The following is a 27847-nucleotide window of genomic DNA, read 5'->3' on the forward strand; positions in this document are numbered from 1 at the left end:
TTTTGGAAAATGGCTGCAATGAAACAAAGAGTGAAAAATTTAAAGGGGTCTGAATACTTTCCGTACCCACTGTACAGTAGTGTTTTCAAATCCTTTTACAGATGCTTTACTTGGACGGAAATAGAAATTCTCTATTCTTACCTCTTTAGCTTTGTGTCAGTAAGGCCTAGAATCACACTGACACTTGGAATCAAAAATTGAGAGTGTTATCTTCCCAATGACATCAGGCACATCCCAGAGGGCCAAAGTACAGTATGTGGGAGCTGTATCACTTTTTTTTTCGGCAAAACATTTAGAAAGAGCAAATCCTTTATTTAAGTGTCTGTAAACAAATTCATTATGTAGGATTATTACACAGATTCAAATTAAGAAGCTTTACAAGTACTTAATTTTGAAGGCTGGGAAAATGGTTGCAGTTATGGAAATCCCAGTCATTGGATCCAGTCTTCCAGCCTCTATCGCCGTAGCCGTCATTGTATCAGTGGTAGTTCACCATATTACATGTAGGTTGCCTTGCCAACCGGATATATCTCTTTGTCCATTCTTGATTTCTTATTTTAAGGCATTTGTGAACTGAAATCCTGCTTGTCCATGAGATTAAATAAGTCTGTTATATCCTGCCTGTTATTCCATATCCATAACCAAATCCATAGCTTTTGCTAGAGTTTATGCGATCTTTGTAGCCTATAGTTCTCATTTATCTTGTTTAATGAATGTATGACCTAAATCAAAACCAGTTAAAGGGCCTTGGTGCAGTAACTTTGCTTGCAAAATGGAATAAGCTCTATATTTGCTTATTATGTTGCTGCTGTACACATAATACATATTCAAATTCATATGTAAGCTGTCTGCTCAGTGTTGTTAAATTGCTGTTTCATGTAAATGAGTAGTATAGAATTACATAATTATTATGCCAATCAACGTATGTTATTTCTACTTTCATCATGTTATAGAAACCACACGTCAGTTCACATACCTGAATTCAGTTCATACAGAGTGGCTTGCATTATGTGTGTGGTAATTAATAAAGAACCATTTGAGGATATCTCCTTTTCCAGTTCTTACCAGACTGTCTGTGGCAATTGCAAATGCATTCAAGCAATTACACTTAAGAATTCTACAGTATATAGGAGGTCCTAAACTTGGTCTTATTTAACCAACACCTTCTTCACCACAGTATTGTATTTACATAAAATAGATCAATAATGAAATCATACTATTAAATGGCAGGTATGCATTGTAAAATAGATCACATCTTAGCAGTAAGAAGGTTGATTTAAAACATTTTTTGTAGAGATTCATCAGCAGTGATAATAAGCTTGTTGATTTGACTGACACTTCATTTAACTACAGACAGGAGATTGACATTAAGTAATTGGGATGTATCATGACAGCTTGCAGGTAATATTAAATCACAGAGCGCATGCATCAACCTCTCATTAAAACACAGCTTTGAATTTTTCACAGTTTTGTTGCGTGTTTAACACTTGTGACATAGCACAAGTGTGTGTTTATATGTGTTGATATGTGTGTTTCTGTTCAGTTATTAATATGATAATGTAGGCACGATCCACTGCTCTGTATGCATGTTAAACATTTTGTGCCATGGCTCGATGCAAAGTGAAGTGTCCTGCTGTTGGCCCCGGACAAATAAAGGGCGAGGAATAGGTTTGTACAGTGAGGTTAGGCTGGGACAAGTCTCTTTGTTCTGAATGACTTGCCAGCTTTGATACAAGGCTAGTGGGAAATAATTACTGGGTCACAGACAGCTTTAGGAGGTAATCAGACTGGGTGCCATACCAGCATAAAACCAACAAAAACCCCATCTGCATATGACTTGGTTCAGTGTAGATCCAATGAGTGGGCTATCCCAAAGCTGTGCTAAGACATTTACCTAAAGGTAAATGTTTTTCCTCAAACCCTTTGCAACTCTCATGGGTTACACACAAATTGTTCTGTTCTTCTGTTTGAAAGATGAGATCTGGCGTGATAGGAAACCTGACACAAAACTATAGTAAACTTTATCCTAGAAAAGACATTTTAAAATCCAAAGTAAGTACAAAAGTACAACTAGCCCTGGATTTCATAATGTGTCTCTGCATGTCTGTGTGAATGACTGACAGGAGAGAGGAGCATTACTTCGACAGTAGTTTGGATCCATGGAAGTAAATTTGCAGGATAATTTCCTAAAATACGGTGCGTGAACCTTCTGCTCTCTGTGTGTTCTCAAACTCTGTTCGCTTTGGAAAAGAACAACAAACTTTGAGCTACCAAGCTACACGCTGAAATAAGTTTTGAAGAAAATTTGGATTGTGTTATATGGCAGACCTGCTTGGTACTTTTGTGGAATGATTGTAAAGATTTACAAAGGACATATTTACAGCAATTACTATCTAACTGGGACATTTTGGGACCGATTTGTGGGGATTGCTATGGACAAAGTACACAAAGCAATGCACCGAGGGCAAATTAGTTTTAACCATGTATCCAGCTAATTTAAATAGCTCACATTACTGTATTGTGTCATGTCCCGTCCCTCTGTCAGGTTATTGTTTGGACTTAGATTCACAATTTCCTGTTTTATTTTGAAGGTTTTGTTCTCTCTTGTGTTGTCTTGTTTTACTTCCTGTTGTATATTTTTTCCCTTGTGTGATTACCTGTCCTCACCCTAATGTGTTGCACCTGTGTGTCATTGTCTCCCCTGTCTTGTGTTCTGTCTTCCCCTTTCCCCAGTGTGAGATTGTCTGTTTACCATGAGCTTTTGAGCGTTTTCCTCGTGTTCCCATTTGCTTGAGTTTTTGATTACCTTGGATTTTGACCCTTACCTGTTTCCTGGATTTCCCTGGGCTTGTCGATACTGGACACTGATGCAGAGTTTATTTAATAGTTATATAATCTTAATAATTAAATTAACTTTTGTATTTCACGTTTTTTTGAGTTGTGCATTTGTGGGTCCATATCCTGTGTGTGTGATAGTATTGTCTGAAAAGTTAACTTAATTTAATATTGTTTGTGGCGTTTTCTTTTGCAGGGTGCAAACGTTCCACCAAAACGTACTTTCCTTTTTTGCAAAGCCACTGGCTCGAAAATAGCGCCTCACAAAATGATTGTGATTGGTTTAAAGAGATGCAAACAACCCAGAACATTTTTCTTCCTATCCCAGAAAGTATTTGCGGCGTACTTCACAGTACTGTGGAGCAGTCTGGCAATGCAAGGCTACTTTGACACTTTAGTGACACCTTCAAGCTGTTTAATGTTTCACCTACGCCTAAAGCTACACTATAACAGTAGATGATGTGTTTATGTGTTGTAGTTTTACAGTATCCTCAATAGGTAGAAAATAGAGAACTGTAGCAGTGCCAATTCACAGTTTATTTAAAGAGACTTGCTGAGTCCTATAGAAATGCTAACAATAGAACTGTATACAGCCAATAATCTGGCGGTGGACTTGATTGCATCGCCAGCTCTCATCTCCTGCTACCCACAGCACAGCAGGATTTTTCTCTACCTTTTCCCAAAGCCATGAACCAGCAACATATTTGTACATTGTCTCCAATAGAGCTGACTAGAGCTAGTGTGACTTTAACTTACTACTGAGACATACTGAATGCCTTTTCTGGAAAGAATGTAGTGTGACTGCTGAAAGATCAACTGCTGGAGAAGTCAGACAATGAACTATGGTAAGATAAAAAAAAAGGATAGAAGGGTTAAAGAAATTTAAAATTTCAAGAAAATTGAGCAAGCAACAAAAACTTTTCAGTAAGTGTTTTAACAAATGATCTATATGTAAAAGTTATTGGTTCATTTCAAGCATGAATTACGCTCTGCGGTTGAATTAAAATTACTAATGTGTAATAGTTGTTGGAATACAATTGAGGTCTATAGCAAAAAGGAGATGTATCAGGCTTTTGCTGCAGGCCATACTTATAAGGAGGATCCAGTTCTCGCTGGTTTCGGTCTTTACATGTTTGAGGATTTTATTGATCCCAAACTGGGATATTCATTTTCTGGTTGACACAATAAAGAAGTACAACATAAGTTAATTTACCTTACCGTCTTCATAAAACACAATGAAACGTAAGTTGCAGCAGTTTGTCTTTGCTGTAAAAGAACTCTCCGGCCCACACCATCCTGTCGGTTGCTAATGTTTGGTCTGTTCTCGCTGGATAGATTATCTGGGAAGGGACAGTGCTGTTTTAACTTTGGCAGGGAAGCTTGTGGCACTTTGCTGAGTGGTGAAGTCCCTTGAAAGCTCCTTCCCATATGTTGATGTATGACAGTGTTATTTTGTAGTAAATGTGTTGTTCTGTTGAGACTGCTGGAGCACACAGTAGGGTTCTCATGTCAGGATGGATTTTTTTCTCTCCTGTAGAAATATTTAATAAAAAGGCTGAATAGAAATTAAATTTCAAGTCAACACAGGCCTGACAAGTATAGAGGAAGTGTGCAAATGGGAGAGGTGCCATGATGCTGGAATTGGGAGCTTCATGGAGGGCCTTATTTGATTAAACATCTGCAATGGGAGGTCCACCTGAATTCTCCAGCAACATATGTGCACTGGATTCACCCTTTACTCTAAGATCAAAGCCTGTTTGTTGATATGCATACCCTAGATTATTCTGTGTATAAATGTCTCATTATTTTGACGGTATCTACTCTAATTTTAACACAATTTCATACACTGTGTTATTGTTTATAACCATAACGAGGCATGTTTCTGGGAGAATTAAAAATGTAAATTTCCCTATCCACACACTTGGCAACACCCACTGCCTGTTGTGAAACAAAATAAAAGATGAATGGTACATTTATATAAACAACTTCCCATTATGAAAATGATGAGACACTTTTATCTCACATTTGAATTCCATGCATTTAAAATAAGGCTTTTTTATGTAAAACAAACACCCATGGTGAAGATGATGAAACAATTTAAAAGTCAAAATTCAAACCATATAAAGACACATGTTTTCTCTTCTTTGCCACCCTCTGTCTTTTCTGCCTTGTGTGCCAACACACAGAATGATTTCTGTCTGTTAAACAGTAAACCTAAGATTTATGTTTACTTTATGAAGAGTGAAGAGAAATTAACTGCACTGTTTTTATTTTCCACAAGCCTGTGTGGCTTTAGCCAGAAACTTAAGCATTTGTTCTGTGTCTCTTACTGCCCCGATTGTTCAACACATACACCCCCCCCACACTTACACACACACACACACACACACACACACAGACACACACCTGAACACAAACATTGCTGTACATACTGAAAATCATTTTAAGGAAATTATCAGCATAAACACACAATCCTCTATTATGTTTTATCAATGATGACAATAGAAATCATGTTTTCCTGTTTTTATATTAAGAGAATGTCTTACTAAACAAAAATATGTGACCTTTTTATACCAAATACATAAAATATATAGCCTAGGTCGTTTAGCATGGTTGTAGTTGACTTCTAAAGGATGTCTTAAAATATTTAGCGTATTGCCTAAGAACTTATGGGTTCCTAAGTCTGTAATGTTGTAACAGTGAAATCGCTGTTTTGTTTGGTTGATATTACACACACTGTAGTCACCATTCTGCATGTGGTTCTTGATCTGCTTTGACATGCATTTCTATTTTAAGCCAATTAAGATGTTCTGGACATGCTGATCAGCACTGTAAATTGAACTTCTGACGATCCAACTGATCACCTAACGTCATGTAGTTTATTCACACTGGTATGTCAGATTTATTATGCCTATCCTAAAAATGTAGTCATTTTGAATGTAGCCACATCCCATAATAATTGTATTATTATTATTATTATGTTTTTTTCTATCCTATGTGTGAGTGGGATCAGATCACAGTAAACCCAACCACCTGAGGATAGTATTTCAGCCTCATTCATTAATGTGATATAATTAGATTTAAGTCATTTAGTGTCAACTAAGCTCATTTAGACTATCAAGATAAGACAGACAACAAATAGGCTACTGCTTTTTGTCTTTTTTTTACAGAACATTATAGTGAAAATGCATAGCCTATCACATTTCATGTGAAGGTAAATTTCATGTTGGTGACACCTTAAATGTTGGTTTATGAGCTGCAGTTCTGAGAAACCAAGGGTTATGTGAAATAGGAGGAACTAAAATGCACCATCCACTCTAACCCCCTCACTTGTCTGCATAGTTTTATATTTAAAGTGTTCAAGTTTTTCAAAGGACATCTGACAAACTAAAGTTCCAAATTATCTACACAGTAACATTAGACATCACATAAAATGCATTCTTGTTTGCTACTCTTTTTCATTACTGGCTCTTTTGTGGTGCCATGTCTTGAGGAAAAGATCACAGAATTTTGCGCACACCATGTTTTTGAATTTGCCGGATATTTACGAAGCCTGAGTGGTCTATGGTAAAAAAGACAATACCAAAAATGAAAAAAGTGTGAAGGGTTTAAACAAGTGTTGCTATCTCTTACCCATGGAAAAGAGCTTATGCAGGTCGGAAGGTTGTGATAGGTTGTTAGGTACACACAGAGCTCATTCACGCTTGTGTGCGGCTACTGATTGGTTGACTGAATGTGCTGCAGCTAGCTAAAGTTGATTTAATCAGCTAGAGACAATTGTCATTTAGGTTGACAAAGTCAACAGTTGCCAGCTAGAAATTAGAAATCTGTATTTGTCTACCTCTGTCTAAAATCCTGCACCCATTGTTTAAAAAAATGATTAAGAAATTTAAGTTGTAGCCTAATTCTGCCACGGGCATGATTGTAATCTGCACATGTGCCCTGTGAAATTGGGAAGCTTGTCAGGCATAGCAACAGTGTACGTGGGGATGAGGCTTAGCATACTCTCAATTTGAATGCATTTCAGCTAATTAAGACCTGATTGTGGGATTTTGCTAACCACAATGGAAGAACATAAAAGTTAAATACTGTTATCAGCTCAAATGATAATGTGTCCAAAATGAGACCTTATAAACGTTTTAATGAATCATTGAGTGAATTTTAAGCACCCAACTTGCTGGAGTAGAAGAAAGGATTTTGTTAAAGTGAATGTTCTAATTTTATATTGCCTTTTCAACTCATGTTAAATGTATTACATCTGTGTAAAGTCAGTGTCACTCTCAGGATGGCTACAAAAAAATCCTTTCTGTTTTCTTTTTTTTTGTGCTATTTTGCAGGTGAACACCTTCGTGTATGTCCTCAGGGAAACACATGTTGCACCCAGGAAATGGAGGACAAATTTGGCCAACAGAGCAAACAGGATTTTGAGAATCTGGTTGATGAAATAAGTCATGAATTGAGAAGCACTTTTGTTTCCAGACACAAAAGATTTGATGGTAAGTCTTTTTTTGCTTAATGTTTTATGATGATACATTCAGCTATTTTGTCTCTTTTTGTCAACAGTTTTTGGGGTAAATCACTATAGAATAAAATGCTACAGTAAGGGAAAATCCAAGGATTTAGACTGTGTGTGTTAATTTGAAAAGGTTGACTGTTGTAGTTCTGTAGCTGTCTTCCCTTAAGAGAGTACAATATGTGAAATCTCATTATAATGCATTGGAGTGGAGAACCTTCTTGTTGGATTAGACAAACATGGCTTCTTGCACAGCAGATTGACAGCTTCAACAGCAGTACAGAGCCACACTCTGCATTATTAAGGCTGTTTGGCGGTACTGTCCTCTGTGTGATTTTTGTCGTAGCCCATTTGGGACTGTCCTGACCACCACACATCCACTGAGCTTGGGAGGGTATGTAGGACTCATTACTGAACTGAGACTCACTGTACCTCTCCACCTCTCCCTGTTGGTATCTTTTGTATGCAGTCTGCTCCTTCCAGTTACACTTTAATTAGAAATAATAATCCCTCCAACTCCCAACATTATACTGTTTAAGAGGAAGCAGCTTAACTCTGTGGACAATAGTAAAGGGTGTTGGAGATGAAAATTCTTAAGCATAAACACCTGTCAGCATTGTAAAACGATTTAAGAATTCAGCCTAAACCTTTTAGGATGACTGTACCGTATCTGTAGTCTCCTTCTCTCCAAGTGAATGGCAGGACTCTTCCTAAGAATAGAATAGAATTTACCTGAATATGAAATAAATAAATACATAAATACTCTAACATACACTCTAACATACACTCAGGCGCAGTCATCACAATTAATAAATATATGAACAAGCATGAAAAAGGTGCTTCTCTGCATAAGGAAAGTTCCCTAGTGTTTCCTTTCCTTTTTAAATTAAATAATATTGGATTATGTTTCTGCATCTACATTAAGAGTGATGAGACTTTTAAGATGCTATCTCATATTGCTCTATTTCCTATAGAGCCCTCTAAGGGCTACGCTATTGGGTTTATCCCTTCACGCAGTCTTGAAGTCGCCGATACTGTGTATAGACACAGGCGGGAAATTGCAAGTTATTATACGTAACTATTGTTACGCTACTCTATTGGGTTTGGGTGAAGCGGATGTAGTCCATGCCACCTGCGACACAGGGCCCACAAGCAGAACATAGACTAAATGATTGTGTCATATAGTCGTCATTCTGACAATCTGCCATAGTAATGACTTGGCCTGGGTAGATTATGAGGCTAAGTCATAAGAGCATGTAGGGCATGCTAAGTGGAAATAGAATCTGGAGTTACAACACGTAAGTATCGTTAATAGAATACAATAGCAGAATCATCGAAATAAAAACAATGTTGAATGCCCAACTTGTTGCCATCTACGAGCATTGTGACATTACGGTTGATAGATGTTTACATTTGCCTATGAAGTCAAGCTCAGTTATTTTTTTGTAAATGTATACGTTATGAAACGTACGGTTATGTATATGTTGTATACATAACCTTGTCTTCTGCAACATGGATTGCATACAATAAGTGTCCTTTCATGTAAGAGCAAGACATAAATTGAAGTTTGAGTCTTATTAGCAAATTCAGCACATATTTCTGCTCTGTATTTTAAATCTGTTTGCTTGCTTGTCCTCTGGGGTGTTTAATAGGCAAAACAACTGTGAAAATGGAGAAAAGTAGGGACCATGATTTTTAAATTACCTTTGAATGAAAAATTGGTATTAAGCGGTAATTGTACTACCAGTGGGGAGCAGAGTCTACAACACAATAAACATGTTTGATCCGATGTTTAACTAAAATAGAAAGTCACACAATGTTTTTATTATTTTTATCTTGAATAGCTGTGGTCCAGCAGTATTATTTTGAGCAAATCTCAGCATCTTTGGTGTAATTTCTTTGTCTGTTATTTTAATTGTTGATAAATCTGTTGATTATTTTCTTGATTAATTGTTTAATTGTTTGGTCTGTCAAATGTCAGAAAATTGCGAAAAATGTTGATTAGTGTTTTCCAAAGCCCAAGATGAGGTTCTCAAATGTCTTTTTTTGTGCAACTCAAAGATATTCAGTTTATTACCATAGACCATAACGTGACAGAAACTAGAAAATATTCACATTTAAGAAGCTGGAATCAATGAATTTGTAAAACAATAACTCAAACCTATGAATCCATTACCAAAATAGTTAGTAATTATTTTAATAGTTGACAACTAATTGATTAATAATAATTGACAAAGCTTTGCAGCTCTACTAATTTTTGTCCAAAAGCAAGAGTTTAAAGCATATTCCTTTTCATATTGGGCTATCTGAATATATCTAATGTCAATAACTGAATTGAGTGATTAATAGGACAATTCAATACTCACTAGTCAGATTCTTTATGTGCTCATTCTTTTCAAACTATTCAACATATTATATGAAACAAATACTATTCAGTTACAGCATGCAACTCTCAGGTGATTGCACATTGTCCAGAAACTCAATATCACAATGCCTGCGTGATGGCTGTCTGTTATTCTTTCCAGGAAGGAATATACACTTCTTTAGCTCACATGTGATTCCTGGAAGCATGCATAAATAAATAAATAAGTGTTATTTTGATCATCCGCTGTCAGGATAGTGAATGTCATAAGGAGGACTCCAGTGAGGGGAGGAAATGGGGTTTGTCTAGCAGCACTTAGATGCATAACTCCAGGCACCCCTGTTCCTCTTGGGGTTTGCTGCCATTCTCCGTAATTCCTTCAGCATCAAAGCAGATGCCATATGTAGGTTTCAGCTCTGTAGCCCTCTGCTGTCTGGAGACTTTGTGTCTGCTGATGGTCTCAACTGACCACCCATTAGGAAATCTCGACATATTGATTGCTGGAATTGAATTCCACCCTTATCTTTACATGGCATTCATAAATTGATTAAAGTTGTGTGGTTTTAAGCAAAAGATATAAGCTGAAATGTAACTATCCAATACATTGTAAAAGAATATACATCTTTCAAATGTTTCATGCACAATTTATATATAAGAGTCTGCATTTCTCTAAATTCATGTTCCTTAAACTGTTTTTTCTCTTCACAAAGCAGTGATACAAAAAATAGTGTTGGTCTTGATACTGAATCAGAACACATAGTTAAGGATCCAAACAACACAGAGTTGGTAGATCATTTAGATGCTCTTTACTATGTATTTAGCACCTGACTCTGGAGTTCCACCTACACAGAGTCAGTGTAGGCTACGTGTATATTCTCTTCTGTTCATGCAGAGTTTGTGATGAGTGTTACTGTAGCTGACAGTAGCTGGCCAGCCTACGCATACCTCACACCACAGCCTACGTGTCACAGTGAGAGGGCACAGTCTTGACTATGCCAAGACCATCCAAGCACAGATACAGAAATATCCAATCCATGTTGCACTGTACAGCTGTGTGACTCGAAGAGAGAAAGGGTATCATTTGAAAATTCTGTGCCAAACATGCAGCCATTTATTTATTAATTACTGCAATGTATTAGCCTGTTGGCTGATTTCAAGTCTGAATAATCTCATTGTTTTGAAAGTAATGCATATCCAATCCCTATTCCTAAATCCTCAGGGAACAACCATTCAGATACATTAGATACAAATACAAATGACCAGGACAGAGCATTCTTTTCCACATGCTCGTTAATCACTAAGTCGGGGTTCTTCATTGTTAATAAATGGTTGGCCCTCCTCTGATCATCAACACCATGGTGCTGGGTGGCCAAACAGAATATGCATGTGGTCCAACCTCCACAATTGATCTTCTTTAGATCTGATGACTTAACTCTGTTATCGCTTGTCAAAACGGCCTTGGCCGTCTATTAAGACAATATTTAGCAGCTGGCATAAAATGGCATCAGTTGTATTGTTGCATCACTGTGTCAAAATTGCAATACTTACTTACACATATGTTGAAAATTACAGAAGACAATTGCTTATTTTGACTTAATGTTATTGTTTTGGGTGTTTTGTGTTGGGTCATTTAGGGGTTGGTGATATAACCAAAATCTTCTTTAATGGTTTATATCACTTTATATCACAATACTGTGATTTTTCTATAAATTCAAATAAGAAATGGTTAAATTAACCACACCCTAGACAACACTTGAGTTGTTAAAAAACAAGACTCTTTAATTTTCATTAAAGAACACTGTCAAAATAAACTACAGTGTGCAAATGTTTGGTAATCATCAACTCCAGTTTCATTATAAACAAGAAGCATATGTTTATTATTAATAAGGTTGGGTTGCCTCCTCCTGCTCGTTATTTACAACGTCCCATTTGATCTCCATTGCCAAAATCTTGTTACCCAGAAAGGCAGCGGGATTCACGAGAATCACGAAATCATGCCAGAGTCACTAGATCAAGCGAGAATAGCTCCCTCGGTGGAAATAGTATTGCCAAATCTCTACTTGTGGAGTGATTGATTGAAAACTTTATTGAACAACAATCAAGAGGCCTTCAAAAGGGGAAAAAAAAACACAATGAAGCCCAAAACATGTTTCCATTGTGGTCCTTAAGATGGAAGCTGAATTACACCAAAGGGACAAAGGGGACAGGGGTCAACTATAAAAAAAACACAATAAAAAAACAAGAGCTAAATTCCTTTCCGTTTAGCAGTTTTGAATGTCAAATTCACGTTGTTTTGCACAATTGATGATAGACTTGGAACAGTTGTGAGAAAAACTTGGTAATGGGTAAAGTTAACCCAGTAAGTAAGCTGGTGCTGTGCAGAGCTGAAAAGGGCATGCTTGCTCGGCAACACTCTCCTTTATTTATGAAGTCCTATTGGACTATCCAGTTAGAGAATGGGAAAGTAAGAGAGAATCAAGTAGAAATGTAGCAATCTCCGTGTGCACTACAGGATGTGAAAATGCTTTTTTAATTTAATCCTTCTCTGTGGGATTTCTGTTTGACAAAGTGCAACATTAATGGAAAGGATTTCACTTTAATTCTATGACAGTATGCCAATCAAAGTTCATTTATGAACCAGCACTCTATCAAACATGTTCCAGTTTCCAGTTCCAATATGCTAACTTTCAAATATGAGGAAATAGAATTGTATCAGATACAGCACATTGGACCTTTTATCGTCTTGACTCAACAGCATACTATTAACTTTTTTATAAAACAGCTGTGGTTTTACATTGAATTCTTTTGCTTTTAACTGCTTCTGTGTGACTTACAATAGGCAGTCTGCAAGAATTAACACAAGAAAGTGGAGACACAAATGGTCAGCCAGGTCATGTTCTGTACAGTAGCAAAGCACTCAGAGCAGCCCTGTGTAGACCGGCGTCTCCTGTCAGGCCAATCAGTGATCTACTTTTGATTGATATTAGAAGGGCTCCTTTTGCCACCAAAATTGTTAGTTTCATGTACAGGCATGAGAGCTCCAGTAGGTTGCAAACCAAGCTGTGGGTGTGTGTTATGTTGTTTAAATAATCACAAAGGGAAAGATGGGCTCCCTCTTTGATTGTCTGTAGTCCTGTAGGAGAAGACACTGAGTGGCTCTGCTGGAGATAACAGGCTGTTTATTCTGCTGCATGAGGGCCAAACAAGTCATTTTCGCCGTTGACTGGGTAGCTTAACTGATACATTATAGTTTATAATAGATGGATCTGAAAATATTCTTGTATTGAATTCATCAACTTTCTGTTAATGCACTTGGCTCTTTTGGTACCTTCTATCGGTGTATAATGTCATTAAATACAATGTGGCAATTGGCTGTAAACTTGTCACCACACATAAATGTCAATGCAAAGGAGCTACCAAAGACAGTGGTTAAAATAGAGCACAGTTTATATGCAGCAATTTAGTTCTGGTCAGTTCTTCAAGACATTTCTTGTTATACTGTATATGCACAAGAATTAAAGCAAATTTAACTAATTCTTGCATTTTTAACCCTTTTGTTGTCTTCCGTCAAAATTGAAAGTCAACACTTTTGTTATCGCTTTTTAATGAATGTTTTTCACTTTTTCTTATGTTTTTGTCCCTTTTTCAACATTCATTTCAACTAACAACTAACTTATTAACTTTAGTTTTACGTTTTTCTGGGGAATTTATGGTCAAATCTAATTTTAAGGAAATTAAACCTAATGTTTTGAGCTAGAAAAGCAGAAATTAGGAATTATTTAGACTAAAATTAAAGGAATATTTGGATAATTACAGACTGGAATTTGTCAACTTTTACTCAATACTATTTCAAAACCACTTCAATTTGTTTTTCAAATGCTATAAAAGTTTAATAAGACACCCCAAAGTTAATGAAAGTAGAGATTTGTACTTGCCAAAGAGCGTTGAGTGGAATCAAACATGTCATTTTGGGCAATTTCAAAGAACATTGATATAGGAAAATGGGTCATTTTGACCCGGGGACAACATAAGGGTTAAACAGTTTCATAATATTTTTTCCACAAGTGTTCAATTTGGAAGAATGCTAAATAATGCATGAAATAATCCAAATCAGAACCAAATTTACGAGGCCAGGTAAACATTATGGGCAAAGATCCACATTAAACCAACCGATCTTGCAATTTCTTTTTATGCATTGCACCAGGTTTCTCCCAGAGTTTTCTTCTCAGGCAGAGTTTTCTCTTGTAAATGTGCCCAACAACAAGTTCTACCAAATTATAATTTGTCTCCCCCCATTTTTTAACATATACATTTACCACAAAATAAACAAAAACTGCCTTTAATTGCATCATATTTTTGTGAATAAAGCCACTGCAACTTTATTTATTTATGCCTGAATGGTAACCAAGACCCCACTTTTGTTGACCGAAGGTGAACAAATTATCTCCAACGTTCCTAAGATTTTGCAGTAATTACAAAGCCTCATTGTATTGACTCTTAATTTACACTCCACTCTGAGGCCCTCTTTATACCTACAGCTTGTTTCCAAATACTGTGTACATGGATTTTGCATGTTTAAAAATGCATCTTGCTAATTATAAATAATTGATCAACAGATTTAAAACAGAAGTTTAACAGTGCTACTATATGGTCCATTTCCTGAAGTTTTAATCATTGACTATTAATCCACAAACTAGAAACCCATTTTAGGTTTTAATTGCAGCCTGATATATGTGTTTGATTGCTTTGTTGGTGCGAGCAGAAATCCATATACTGTATATATATATATATATATATTTGTGCACAGATGTTGAATGTGGTCTAGTGAGAATGTGGTCCAAGAATGCCACAGTTTCCTCACCACATAGTTTTTTTAATAATAGATCGTTAAAAGTAAATTGTGTTAGGTGACTAACCCTTTTTATCCTCCTACATTGTGACTGGTTACAGTTCAGGAGACTTTGCAGTAACTAATTCTGCAGGCCACTTCCCACGAGGCTCCTCACAGTAAATGTCTCCCCATCCACAGCTTCCCCCTAGACTCTGTTGTTTCCAAAAACAGTGATCTGCTTATAAATAAAAAGCATTTTTTTCCCATCATCTAGCTCAAATGCTTAAAATAGGGGCATTCTGTTTTAAGAATGTTGAAAATCAAGACTATTACTGACATCTCTGACATCCCGGTTACTGTGGGAGCAAGCGGCTTTGGAAACATGGAAACATATGCGTTCTTTTTCTCACAGAGAAAATGGCTTAGCACAGCTCTGTGCAGACAGTGAGAAATTTGAGCCAAACTGAGCTTTCTTAGGGAAAAGTATAAAAACTCTGCAAGTTGTGAGAGCATCCTTATCCTCTGTTTGCAGCTCTCTCAGCCATTCATTTGGACATACCTCTTTACTGCTAAGATTCGTTGATGATTTATGTACGCTTTCCTGACAATTTTTGTCTTTGACATTTCACTAAATTTGTAAAATATGATCCCTCTTATGACTTTCCCCTAATTAGATCATGTTTTCTGTTTTTAGGTTAAAAATAATAGTCATTCAAAATTTAATTATTCATCGTTATCACTCCAAAACAGATCTTAGAACTAAATCAAATATACTGTCCACATTAATGATAAATTCTGCCTTAATAACATTGGTTATATTCAATTAATATTTCAGCAGACACATTCGGCAAAGAGCCTGACTGCATTTCTGAAATGCACATTTTTTAAATGAAATTAGTTTTTAAGATGTCATTAATCAGTGTGTATATCGCTAAGCACCACTGACTATTTTCATTAACGAGTCTCTGAAGCACAAATCATGCGTAGAGCTTTGCATATTTAAAGAAGTGCTCACTGTAGTCTTTAATTTACTATAGTCACAAGAAATACCTTGACCAACATAACAAGTTCTGCGTACTGTATTTGCTACTGAAAGAAAAAAAAAGTCCTATCCTGTTAAGATAAAGGGAACATATGTGAAAGAGTAAAGCAAATTTATTCAGAACCCCAGAGGACATGTTACAGTTAACACTCACTGGTACCTGATAAGACGTGCTAATGAACAGTAATTAATTGCAAATGATAGAGAAAGATAGTCTTTACCAAGCATGTTGCATGTGATAAATCAGAAGCAGTTTTGCACTGAATAGATGTGTGCAGGATTGGAATCTAGCATTTCTCCTGTGGCAAATGTGACCTTTACCTCCAAACTAACATTAAGTGAGTTATAGTAGCTGCTGGTTACAGCTAAAAATACATTTGTCTTAATCAGATAATAACATTGTGAAATAACATCCTGCGTGTTCTACCTTTGCAGATGAGTCATATATTAATTTCTATTGGTGTGTGCAACATAAACAGCTCTTGTTAGGCTATATCTAACCAGGTGGGATGTGGTAGGGTATCACGGAGAGTCAAAACATTTTGTTTCTGTGCTGCTGTCAATTTCTCCTGCATTGCCGGGCACTAATGACCACTTCAAATCCATTACAGTTCTGCCAGGGCCATTTGGATAAGTGACTGTAATGTGAATGACTCAGAGGGGCAGAAAAAACCTCTTAATAGATATTTGGTCATATGACAAGCTACCATGAATTGATTTACAGATGCTAATTCACACCAAGCTGATTGGGAGATTGGGGTTACAGTTACTATTGAGTGCAGAGAAAAAAAAACACTAGACGTGTTTCAGTGTACCAATAGGCCGCCTGCTGTTACAGGAACAACCCACACAGCTCATTACTTTTAATTATCCCCACCTTTTTAGTGTTTGACTGCTGGCTTTGTTCACACCTTCACTGCTCTTATCAGTAGGCCCTGTGAAATCAGAGACTTTGAAGCTGCACTAATTCATTTTTCTATATTACCAATGGCTGAAATGACAATGTGTGAAAGGTGTTGTTTGAGTGACCAACCCACAGAGAATTACAGCCATAACTCCCTAAATTCTCATAGAGTCTCTCAGCTCATTCTTGTGGTTTTGCGGCTGACAATGTCACTGTCATGATTCACTCTCTCCGTTCTCATCAACCCTTTCCAGATGCAACAGGTAGCTGTTTTCAGTGACAAATCTTTGATAAACACACTTCACTACTACCTGCCTAGCTATGCGGCAGACATACAAAGATAGCAGCTGGCTGGTGGACATAGTGCAGCATTTAACACTATGTTTACAATCAGGAATTGGCAGAGACCAAAACAGAGTCGAAAGGAAAGGAAATATTGGACTAAAATGTGTGTCCACAAACACGATTCCAATGAAATGCTTATCTGTCTGGGAGATGTGTGAATAGGCGCCTGTTTGCAAACATGTTCACCATATCAACGTTATGAGGTGATTATATGTCAATGTTGTATTTACAGCTTTCCACTGATTTCAAGTGGCAAAATGAATTCTGCTTTAACGCTTAGGACGAGACATAGTGCCCTATAAAAGATAATAACTGAGGAATATAAAATATTTTTTGTCACCTCTATCGCCCTTTATGGCACTGAGTCTCCTCTGTCTAGTGTGAATCCATTTCACTTTGCAGTTAAATGTGAAGAGTTTTGAAGCCTATTTACATTTTAATTTTGGTCCTTGAACGCCAGGACTATCATTATGGATAGCAGATGGTCAGAAATTTTATCATATCTTCCCAATTTTTGGTGAGTCATAGAGGTCATGTAGCAAACAACAAGTGGTGCCTAAAGAGAAGAATGCAGAAAGGCAGCCAACCTTACAGACAAACTGTATAGTGGAATCCTAATCATATTGAATGAACATGTATTGCACTTCATCTGACAGCCTTATGCTTCCAGCATATGGAGCCAGTGCAGATCTGTGCATAGGATATCATCCAGCAATATAAAGCCTTTCTATCAAGGTTCAGCAATGTATTTTGGGTTTACAGATGATATATGGACAATACAGACCTTCTGCACTGCAAACACAGAACTTATTGCTTTCCAGAAAATTGCTCCCATTGCAATGACAAAAGTAGTTTACTGAAGATTAAAATCAACAATTTCTTCAAAATGAAATCAACATCACAAGCACTAATTGATTGCTATTTTGGTATTTTTGGGTTGTCTGCATTTTTAAAGCAGAGTTGCTTTTAGTGCGCCACTCTATCTTGCAATCTGACACAGTTAATTTAATTTTAAAATAATAAAGAAATGTTCCCAGTGCTTATCAAGCCATGTCTACAGTATGTTTGCCATGTATAGTATAACATATACCAACAAGGTCAGACGTGAAATAAAATCAAGTAACACCTTTTTCTTTTCTTCTCAACCCAGAATTCTTCCTGGAGCTATTGGAGAACACGGAGAGGTCCCTCAATGAGATGTTTGTGAAGACTTATGGCAAGCCTTACATGCAAAACTCGGAGGTCTTTGAGAACCTGTTTGCAGAGCTGAAGCGCTATTACACAGGAGGAAATGTTAACCTGGAGGAAATGCTAAATGACTTTTGGTCGCGGCTGCTGGAGCGTATGTTCACACTGCTCAACTCCCAGTACGTAATCACTGAGGACTATCTGGAGTGTATCAGTAAGTACACCGACCAGCTCAAGCCCTTTGGAGACGGGCCAAGGAAGCTCAAGGCTCAGGTTACCCGGGCATTCATTGCTGCACGCACATTCGTCCAAGGGCTCTCCGTTGGCCGGGAGGTGGCCCAGAGAGTGTCTAAGGTAACAGCGCTCACCCCTTTAGTGAAGTTTAACTGGATTATAAAACACTCAATCAATTGCATGCTTCTGTCATTTCAACTTAAAACAATATTTGATTTGATTGCTGTCATTGCTGATTATGATGGGAAAAGAGCATTTGACCTCAGCTGAAATTAAGATATGCTGTGTATCTACACAGATTTTCACAAGGTCTTGTTTGGTGTTTCTGCAACAAGCACATAATTCCCCTGTTTTTTTCCACCGCAAACACGTTTCTCCCATATACTTTTCTGACTAATGTGTGCTCTCTTGGTGCATGTCTTCAGGAAGTTTGGAGCTTGAGGCAGCTTGTTCAGGTGCTGTCTAGAACACAGTGTTGAAGGGTATGTGGATTGCTCAGGAGAAATGCCCAGACAATGAAAAATGAGAGAAAAGACATGATCTGCCATCACTGTTTGTTGCTCTATTTCCTAATATGTGTTTACCCAGTCTACAGAAGCCATTAATCATGCTGTAGCCTTAGTATTCTGTTTGATGCGATGTAATCTTAATGCAGCTTCTACAGTATATCACACTGCTCTGGGAGTGTGTGTAGTTTAGATCATGTAGAAAGTAAGATTAAAGGAAAAGCAAGAGGCTAAGGCTTGGATTTAGTCACACTCCACAACAACAGGGCTCTTTCTACACGCCTTCTTGTGGGCTGAGAGAGGCGCTGATAAGCACTATGCTGCAAATCCCAAACCACCCTGGTTTCTTTTCACTACTGTATTGATATCAGTTAGACTGGATTATCAACACTGTTATGAATATTTATAGACCTGCTGTACGGTATATAAACAGAAGCTGGAGTGAAAATATAGTAACCTTCAACCACCACAGACAGAGAGGAAGACACTAAGGAAAAGACACTACTTTTATCTAAGACATCCAAAATCTGTTTTCTTGTAGCCCCACTGCAACAAGCAAATAATTCCCCTGTTTTCACTCATTGAACTTTAAACATGTTCCCTCCACTGCATGTATCAGTTCCCCCTTGCCAGTAGTAGTGGTAAGACTCATTTAGGAGCAGCCACAGAGGATGTGTTGTTAGTATGCGTTTACTGAGTTACACTCTGCGTCTCTCACAAGCCAGCATGTCCCAGCGTCACCTCTTGACATTTCAGTGGGACCTAAGATCCAGGTCATGTGTCTGGACTGCAGTCCTTTGATCCCCAGGGTATAAACTCATCATGAAGGATTGGGTGTAAGCATAATGGAATAAGACACCCTGCTAGAGGTGTCTGTTACCCAGTACCTCTAAGATGTGACACCCATGCTTATTGCTGCTGGGATATATATTGAATTAAAAGTATGTGATGTAGTACTTTATTGCTTTTCACAGCTTAAGAGACAAAACACAAAACCCGGCGGAGCGTTAAGGAAGCTGTGTTTGGATCTCTGCATCTCATAAGCAAAGCTCATACTTATCCCAGATCATTACCCAAACAGTTCATCTGCTTCTGCTTATCTGAAGTGATTCAAATCATATAATTATCGTTCTGGTTATTACTTCTTAGAATATGTTCAACTTTGCTATCTGAATGCCATCACTGTAGTAAGATGCAACTTTATTTGTAAAGCATAATTAAGACAACCAGGTTGACCAAAATGCTGGACATTAACAGCATTATAAACACGGGAATAACAAAACAAACATTTAAAACAAATAACAGACAAAAAAATTAAAATGCAGAATACAACTCTCAAGTCGTTTGGAAGGCCAATTAACAAAAGTGAGTTTTAAGTTGTGATTTAAAAATATGAAGGCTGGGGGGCAATCTGACATGCAGAGGCAATTCATTCCAAAGCCTTGGGGCCACAACTTTTGCTTCTGAAAATGAATTTGACAGAAGCAAAGGTGTAAGGAAAGTGGCAAAAGTGTGCTCACTTTTCATTAAAGTCAGAGTGACCGTTAATGGGCTGAATCAACTTTGTAAAATGGAAATATTATATTTCACAGTATGTTGCCAGTGTATATTCCAAAGTGAACCATTGCCACAGGAGGGTTCCTTCACTCTATTAGTCACGTATTTGCATTATTATTTCCATAAAGTACAATAGAAAAAACTTATTGATTTCCTTCAGTTCTAGCTTTACTAGTGTATGTTCTTAATATTTGAAAGATTTTTGGAACTCACAATGTGCGGGAATTTGACACACTTTGTTGTAATTGTGCAAAGTTATTAAAGTGTTGAAGATTTATTTATACTATATTAAAATGATCTGATCATTTAAAACAGCAATATATCACTAATAAATGCGATGATTCATAATGAATGCTAATAGTAACACCAATGATTAATTCTCTTCATGACCTCTAATTCAGCTGAGAACTGTCTCCTGTCTGTTTTTTAAGGTTGCCCTACCCTTGTGTCAGGTTTGATGGATATTGGCAGGAGAATTTCCATAATATTCTGTGTCAAGTTAATATGTGACATGTCACACCAGTTGTCTGTGAGGTGATGTGTGAGGGTTGTCTGTTATTCAGGGAAGTTGTATTTGAGCTATCCTTAAAGCCCGACTCTGATGCTACGAAAATAGCTCCAGTCCTCTCTTTATTATACTGAGCACTGGGCTGAGAAAGAGGTAGGGGTTCAGGCGCATAAAAAAATAACACATATCACTAAGATATAGTAATTTCTCTTAGTTGATTGTAACTGTAACTTATTTTATTCAGATCCTACCAGGCAAAATATCCACCGGCTACAGCTAAGACAAAATGTTGCTGCCAGAATTTTATTACGTTCCAAGACAATTGTCTGTAATACTAAATCTTAAAGTAATTGTAAACTAATCTTTGCAACACCACACATACCTGTCTGTTACAATTTATTTGTTGAGATTTGATTGCTTGTTTTTAAAAGCTTTGCTTGGCTCCTGCTCTGGGATCAGCTCATTCCCCACAGGTCTGATAACTGCTTGAGATCTTGGGGCATACCGCTTTCAGCCTTTTAGTGGGTCCAAAATCTCTGTTTGTATGCTTTTTGTCATCCCAGTTTTTGGATTTAACCATCCATTGCTGTATCGTCCCTGTTTTACTACAAATTACGTTTTGTAGCATTGTTTTAAGCAGTGTTTTATAGATGAAAAAAAAGTATCACAGTCAGATGCCAGTGTCAGAGTGAAACCTTCAGCAATGTGTAAATTCACTTTACTTTTCAATTTCCTTTCACTTGACATAGTAAATGTTTAACAACTTACTTGCAACATTACTACTATTTACTTAAATTGCTCATATTACGCTTTTTGGCTTTTTCCCTTTTCTTTATTGTGTCCTTTATTCCTTTGTATATCTTTTTTGTACATGTAACAGGTTTAGAAAGTGAAAAAGCCCAAAGTCCACCCCAAAGGCACTTACCATCTTCTGTGACAAATGTGCGCCACTTTGTAACACACGTTATAAAACTCCCCTAGCTGCTAGCATGGCAGGCCCTCATGCTCCGCTTCTGACTGGCCAATAGTCCTTGGTCTATATTTTCGATTCTATGTAAACATATTCACGAAAGTCACTAAATGTGATAGGAATTTCTTCTCTTAGTGGTCTTCACACTGCATTCATTTAGCAGAATATTTTGCCCAAAGCAACTTACAATGAGTGCATTCATTGTTTGAAATCTTCAGAAATTGTTATTGCATCCCTTAACAAAAACACAGCAAGAATGTATTCAGTGCTACAGTACATGTTCTTAGAGTAACATATATTTGTTTTATGAAAATGAGACGTTAGTAAGTGCTTGTGTGGGTGTAATCTAAAAAGTTGGTGTTGGCGTTTCATAGAACACTGACCAAAGTCCATTAGCTGTGACCCAGGAGCTTTCATTTCAGAAATCTTGACAGGGCTCCAGAGTTTTAAAGATAAGAATGTTGAGTGCAGTATGCTCTTAACAATTATAATAAAATCAGCTTTACTAGGTCACACACTCAGATTTGTTTTTGCCATCTGAAAAGGCACCATACAAGCTTACACGTGGCAAAACAAACAATCACTGATAAAATGTAGCACTTTAGGACACACATAGTCTACACATGTGGCCTGAATATAATCCAGCTGAGAGCGGTTCATTTAGCAAACGATTAGCGGTTTCCTGTAGGTTGTTATCGGGGTAGTCTCTCACTTTCAGAATACCTCCTGAATGAGACGTATGAAAGCCTTTTCTTCTTTATAGCTTGTTCAATCCCTGTTGTTCATAAAAGTCACACCAGTTAGGACTCAATTTTATTTACAATGAATAGAAGAGTTTGTGCTTTTAGCTTTACAGTTTGTACAACAAAGTATAGACTGTGTTGGAAAACATTTGGAAAGTATCAATGAGTTGTGTTATGGGTAACTTGCTTTTGGATTCACAGAAATGTTCTATAAAATGATTTCAATCATTGCCACAAATGATTTTTTGAATTATTTTGTTGTTTTTCACCCTCTTCAAATGCATTATGCATTAAATTGTGGCTAAGTAATTCTTTTAACTTTTGCCTACTAAAGTAATAATCCTGTGATTCCAAATGTAATATCTATGACTTTTGAAGTGAGACACGTATATACAATGAGCTCTTATTTAGTCTCAGTATTTCTAAATAAATTTTTGTAACATAATCCTGTTTTAGAGGTACTTTGAATATCTGTGATAGATGTTTAAGAGATAATTTGAGAGCTTTGAGTTCTCAGTGGTTAGCAAATTGAAACCAAAAGCAAGGAAGAAGAGGAAGTGAACAGAGTTGCCTCTTACAGCCCACTACATTACCAATCTACTTTATCATCTATTAATTCAGTTACAGTAACACAATGGTATTTCCGTGTGTTGTTGGGCTGCTTGGCCTATCGCAGTATTTCTTTTCAGCCAATTGAGTAGATAAAGTGAGGTGCTCAAGATGTTTTATAAAATTGTTTTGCTGTGAAGTGATTATCTATTAATACACAGGAAATATTCTATCAGTGTTATTTTCGCTTATCTTGTCCATAGTATGTGCTGTGTAATAGTCCTATCCCATCCATCCTATCCTTGTTGTATGTGAATTAATGGAAACAAAGCAAAATACAAAATGCTTAGTGAATAGTTGTCTTTATTTAATACTCAACATTTAAATGCAGGTTAATTTGTCTGTTGTCACCCACACTGTGATTGACAGTTCTCACAAACATTCAGAAGTCTTTGGTCAGCAGAACATCTCTCTCTTGTCTCGGCTCTGCTGGCCTTTTGGAACGGGCACACTATAAACTTTTTATCAAAATAACAAATGAACAATATTTTTTGAATAAGTGGCAGTAAACTCTTTTTTGGACTTAAACAGGCAAGAATCCTATATTGTGGTGCGTTCAGTAACATTAAGTAAAAACAAGAAAAAAACAAAATGTAAAATACAATTATTTAAATCTTCCTTGAATTAATGCAAATTAATAAAGTATGTAATTCAAATTATGATGGGTTTTGAAAGAACTGTCCAGCTTCTAATGGCTGCTGTCATACTCTGTTCTTGCAGGTAAGCAGCAGTCCAGCATGTATTCGAGCCCTGACCAAGATGCTGTACTGCCCCTTTTGTCAGGGGATGCCAGCAGTTAAACCCTGTAAAAACTACTGCCTGAATGTCGTGAAGGGCTGTTTGGCCAATCAAGCTGATCTGGATCCAGAGTGGAATCTGTACATTGGTAAGTCTTTTAAAGTGTCACTCTCGGTTTTTCATCTGGGTCCCTTCATACCAATTTGATATTTTTATGTATTCATGCCTGGATGTATGTCTCCACAAAATGGCCAAATGGGTGTAATGGATGTGATAGACATGGGAGAAAACAGATATCATATCATAATAGCACTCACACTAATGGCACATTTGTAGAATCAATTTTCCCATTCACTGTTGTGTATGTGTTGCTTAACAGTGTTGCATGGTTAAAAAAAGCTGTCAATGAGCTAAAAACAGTTTAAAGCATAAGCGGAAAGCTGCAAACTGGAGTTTTGATTGGGCGAGATTGGCAATCACTAAAATCAACCCTTTACACTACAGGGATTAACTGATAGTAAAGCATTTTTCACTGGTTTTGTTCAAAATTGATTGATATGATGAATAAAATGTAAAAAGAAAAAATGGCTCAGGTCAAAATGTTAACCTTCTGCAGGATTACAGAAATAGGTGTGTTATGATGTTTAGTTTGACTTTCTATTTTAAGAGAGGTTACAGCTGGTGCTGTGTTGATAGGTTTTGTCAACATCTGTTTCATTGACACACATTGGGCCCTCGGATAAGAGTCTGCTTTATTTGTCATTTTTCTATCAGCGTTTTCTTGCATGAAAAGATATTATTCATGGGAGTCTGCTCTCCTGCTGGGCTAAATGGGGACTTGTAATAGGGCAGAAGTGCACAGTGGGGAGTGTAATGTTTTGTGAGGAGAAGTTCAATAGTAACTTGTTCAGCTAAGAGACAAAAAGTACAAAGATGAATGTAATATTTATATATTTATTTAATATGTCCTAGACCGCCTGCCACAGATGAATCTCGCTGTCATTTAGATAAGCTTATTTTGATTGAATAAAATGGTGACAGGGAGAATGTGGCCAGTCTGCTGTGTTAAACAGGAAAAGAAGCTCCCAGCATGTTTCAATGGCCTTGCTACTTCTTGTTCCTATATTATATATTAAAATATATGACCAAAAGAACAAGAAATACTTCATTGATCCCCAGGGGGGAAATTGCATTTTTACACTCTGTTGATTTTACACAGAAAAGACACACACATTCACATTAGGCCCTATACATGTATTAATCGAACGATGTCGGAATGGGGGGAAAGCCGATGAAATAAGCCCCGAGCAGTTAGGGGTCTAAGCTACCACTGTCCCTAAAAAGCATTTCTGGGCATTTATAGTTTAGAATCCCTCTTTTCTCTTCTTGTGAAATGCTGCATCCTACATACTGGCGTGTTTACGGTTTCCAGTCAAACGTGATATAGAGGCGACCAGCTAAGCCCTCCCATCATATAAAACCAAGTGGGGAGCTTGTTGGCTGGCCAGAGAGAGGTATGTGTATGGCAGTTGGTAAAAGCTTAAATGTTTACATTTCCAGAATAGCTTAGTTGAGATCTATTGTATTTATTTCCTCTCATCTGCCTCGTGATCTAACATCACTGGTTGCGGATTTTCCAAAAACAAATTCTTGCAAATCATGCTCACTTTTGTTGAGTTATCAGAACCCTGAAAGATTTAATCAAATCCCTCTCGAAATTATTCCCTTGCTCACATACTCTTTCACTCTGAAATATCTCACGTAACAAAAGCTAATCCAAAGACGTTAGACATTTGTCTATCTATGTTTATATGGGACCTAAGGCTAAGACGTAAAACTCCCAGAAAGAGAGGCCTCATAATGTATCCGCTTATCAAGACTGTGTTAGCAAACAAACAGCTACTTACCTATCCAGCAGATTCTGGCACTTGATGAATGTACCTCCAGTATCCACTCTCCTTTTTTGCTTGTGTTTTTATGCTTTTTCAGAGATGTCTATGAAAGTGCATAATGAAAAATAAAAGCAAATTGTTGATTTGCTCAGTGAATAAAAAGCATGTGACTTGTTTTAGTCATCATTTTGTTAGTAATCACGCATTTTTTCCTTGTTTTGCAAAGCACTTGAAAACAACCATTTTAAGAGATTACTGTGATGATACATCATGTACTCCACCTCCATTTATGCTGTATAACTGTTTATTTTTGTGACCATACATTGCATGACAGGAAGGATGTCAATACATGCACTGATATCGATGTGGAAACAGATCTGTTTGAATGATCTATGGTTGCCTGAATGTCTGTTTTCAGCAAGCACAGGGAAGAGCAGCTGCAGTGTGGAAGGAGAAAGGACAAGTTGTTTGGGAACCTTCTTCTTAAAGCAGGGGTGCAGTGGAGTGTAAACACACATTATCCCAGTTAATATTCCTTTAGTGTTTATCGTTGAGCAGGTTTTTACCAGGAGCTGAATAGTACACAAAAAAAACAGACCAGGTGATTAAAACTGGTAAAAATACTGATTAAAGCATTTTTACGTTGTAAATCAGTGTTCCTCTGATGCTCTTCAGCTCGTTGCTGCTAACGTTAGCTTAGCTTGTTTCTCTAAAAACCTAAGATCCAAACGTTCAGGAGCAGATCTCCTCCTTATATCCAGTATTGTAGAAAATTGAATGCTTGGAACTACCTGTCACTGCTTACATTCAACAAGCAATCAACAAAGTAAATGGGGCCCCATCAGAAGTTGCATTGATATCCCTAAATAACAGTTTCAACTGGTCCAACAGCTTACCTGTACATCTGTATGTTTGTACTATAATGTTAATCTATTTTTCCTCTTCAGTGTCATCAACCAAGTGTATTTCAATCTAACTAAAAGGGTTCTACATTTGCTTCACTAACGAGGAATATAGTTCCGACACGGCTCCGCTTGAATCTGATAATTTTACATTTTTGCCAATAACCGTTGTGCAGCGGCCATTTGTCTTCATCAATTGGATTATTGTTCCTCATGGTAGATTAAATGGCAGTTCTATATCTTTTGGCGCTGACATTTCATGCTTGTTATAGGTCCAAAGATTTTTACTTAGCTGAAGGTCTAACCACAAAAAAGGCATGGACTTGGCTTGTGGTGTTAAATTGTCAGAATGTGTGGTTACCTTACATAAAAGCAAATGATTATTACTCCGACTTTAGTGTTAGTCTTCTTGGCTCAAGGCCTCAGAGAGAAATTGGGAGAAACACCTGAGTCCTGACACAGAGCCAGTACAGACGTGAAGCTATATATCCATTCAGACCATACCGGCTCCACTGACCAGAGAAGACAAGATATTGGGGAGTGAAAACTAATCCAACCAAAGAGTGAGAAATCCTTTAAACCTAGAGGCTGTTCCCATGATAGCAACGATTTTTTCCCACCACCTTCCCACTGAACGACTCCACTTTCAGGAAATAACACCTTCTGATTAAATGAATCCCAACTTGTGACAGAACTTCACATCAACCAAGGTCTCAGCTTAATGTATCTATAAATCCATAATGTGTGGCACTGAAGAGACAAGCTGAAACCGATGTTCGAAGGGCAGCTGCACTGCTAAATACTCCTCCAACTTGAATAGATCCACTGTATCTGTACAGCATTTTCATAGAAAGAAAAATAACTAGTTCAAGTTTCTATTTTTTTATGACTTTCTTTGATTTGTTGTTGAGGCCAGTGTACAATAAATGATGGAAAAAATTGCCATCCTAAATCGCATCATTACCTGTATTTGTATTCATGTGACATATAGTATGCACCCGCATCTTGGTGAGGGAATCTTTAATGTTTCCACTAACAACCTCAAATCAGTCCTTGTGCATATTATGCTTGTTTTACTTGCCGCTGAGCAAGAGATTAATTAGACAAGCGAATAAAATATGACCAAGCAATTTAATTTAAATCATGAGCTGACTGTAAGCTCCAAAAG

The 27847-nt window shown here is 37.1% G+C and overlaps 1 protein-coding gene across 1 annotated transcript in view; it reads left to right on the forward strand.

The window, feature by feature from the left end:
* The window catches only part of LOC117952781 (glypican-6-like), an 82662-nt gene that overhangs the window by 16513 nt on the left and 38302 nt on the right, over positions 1–27847 (forward strand). The window contains exons 2-4 of the mRNA XM_034885308.1: positions 7173–7331; positions 17983–18374; positions 23868–24033. Of these exons, the coding sequence (XP_034741199.1) occupies positions 7173–7331; positions 17983–18374; positions 23868–24033 (717 nt within the window). The remainder of the gene's footprint in view (positions 1–7172; positions 7332–17982; positions 18375–23867; positions 24034–27847) is intronic.

The sequence above is a fragment of the Etheostoma cragini genome, chromosome 11 (genome assembly GCF_013103735.1).
Source record: "Etheostoma cragini isolate CJK2018 chromosome 11, CSU_Ecrag_1.0, whole genome shotgun sequence".
Classification (NCBI taxonomy): Eukaryota; Metazoa; Chordata; class Actinopteri; order Perciformes; family Percidae; genus Etheostoma; species Etheostoma cragini.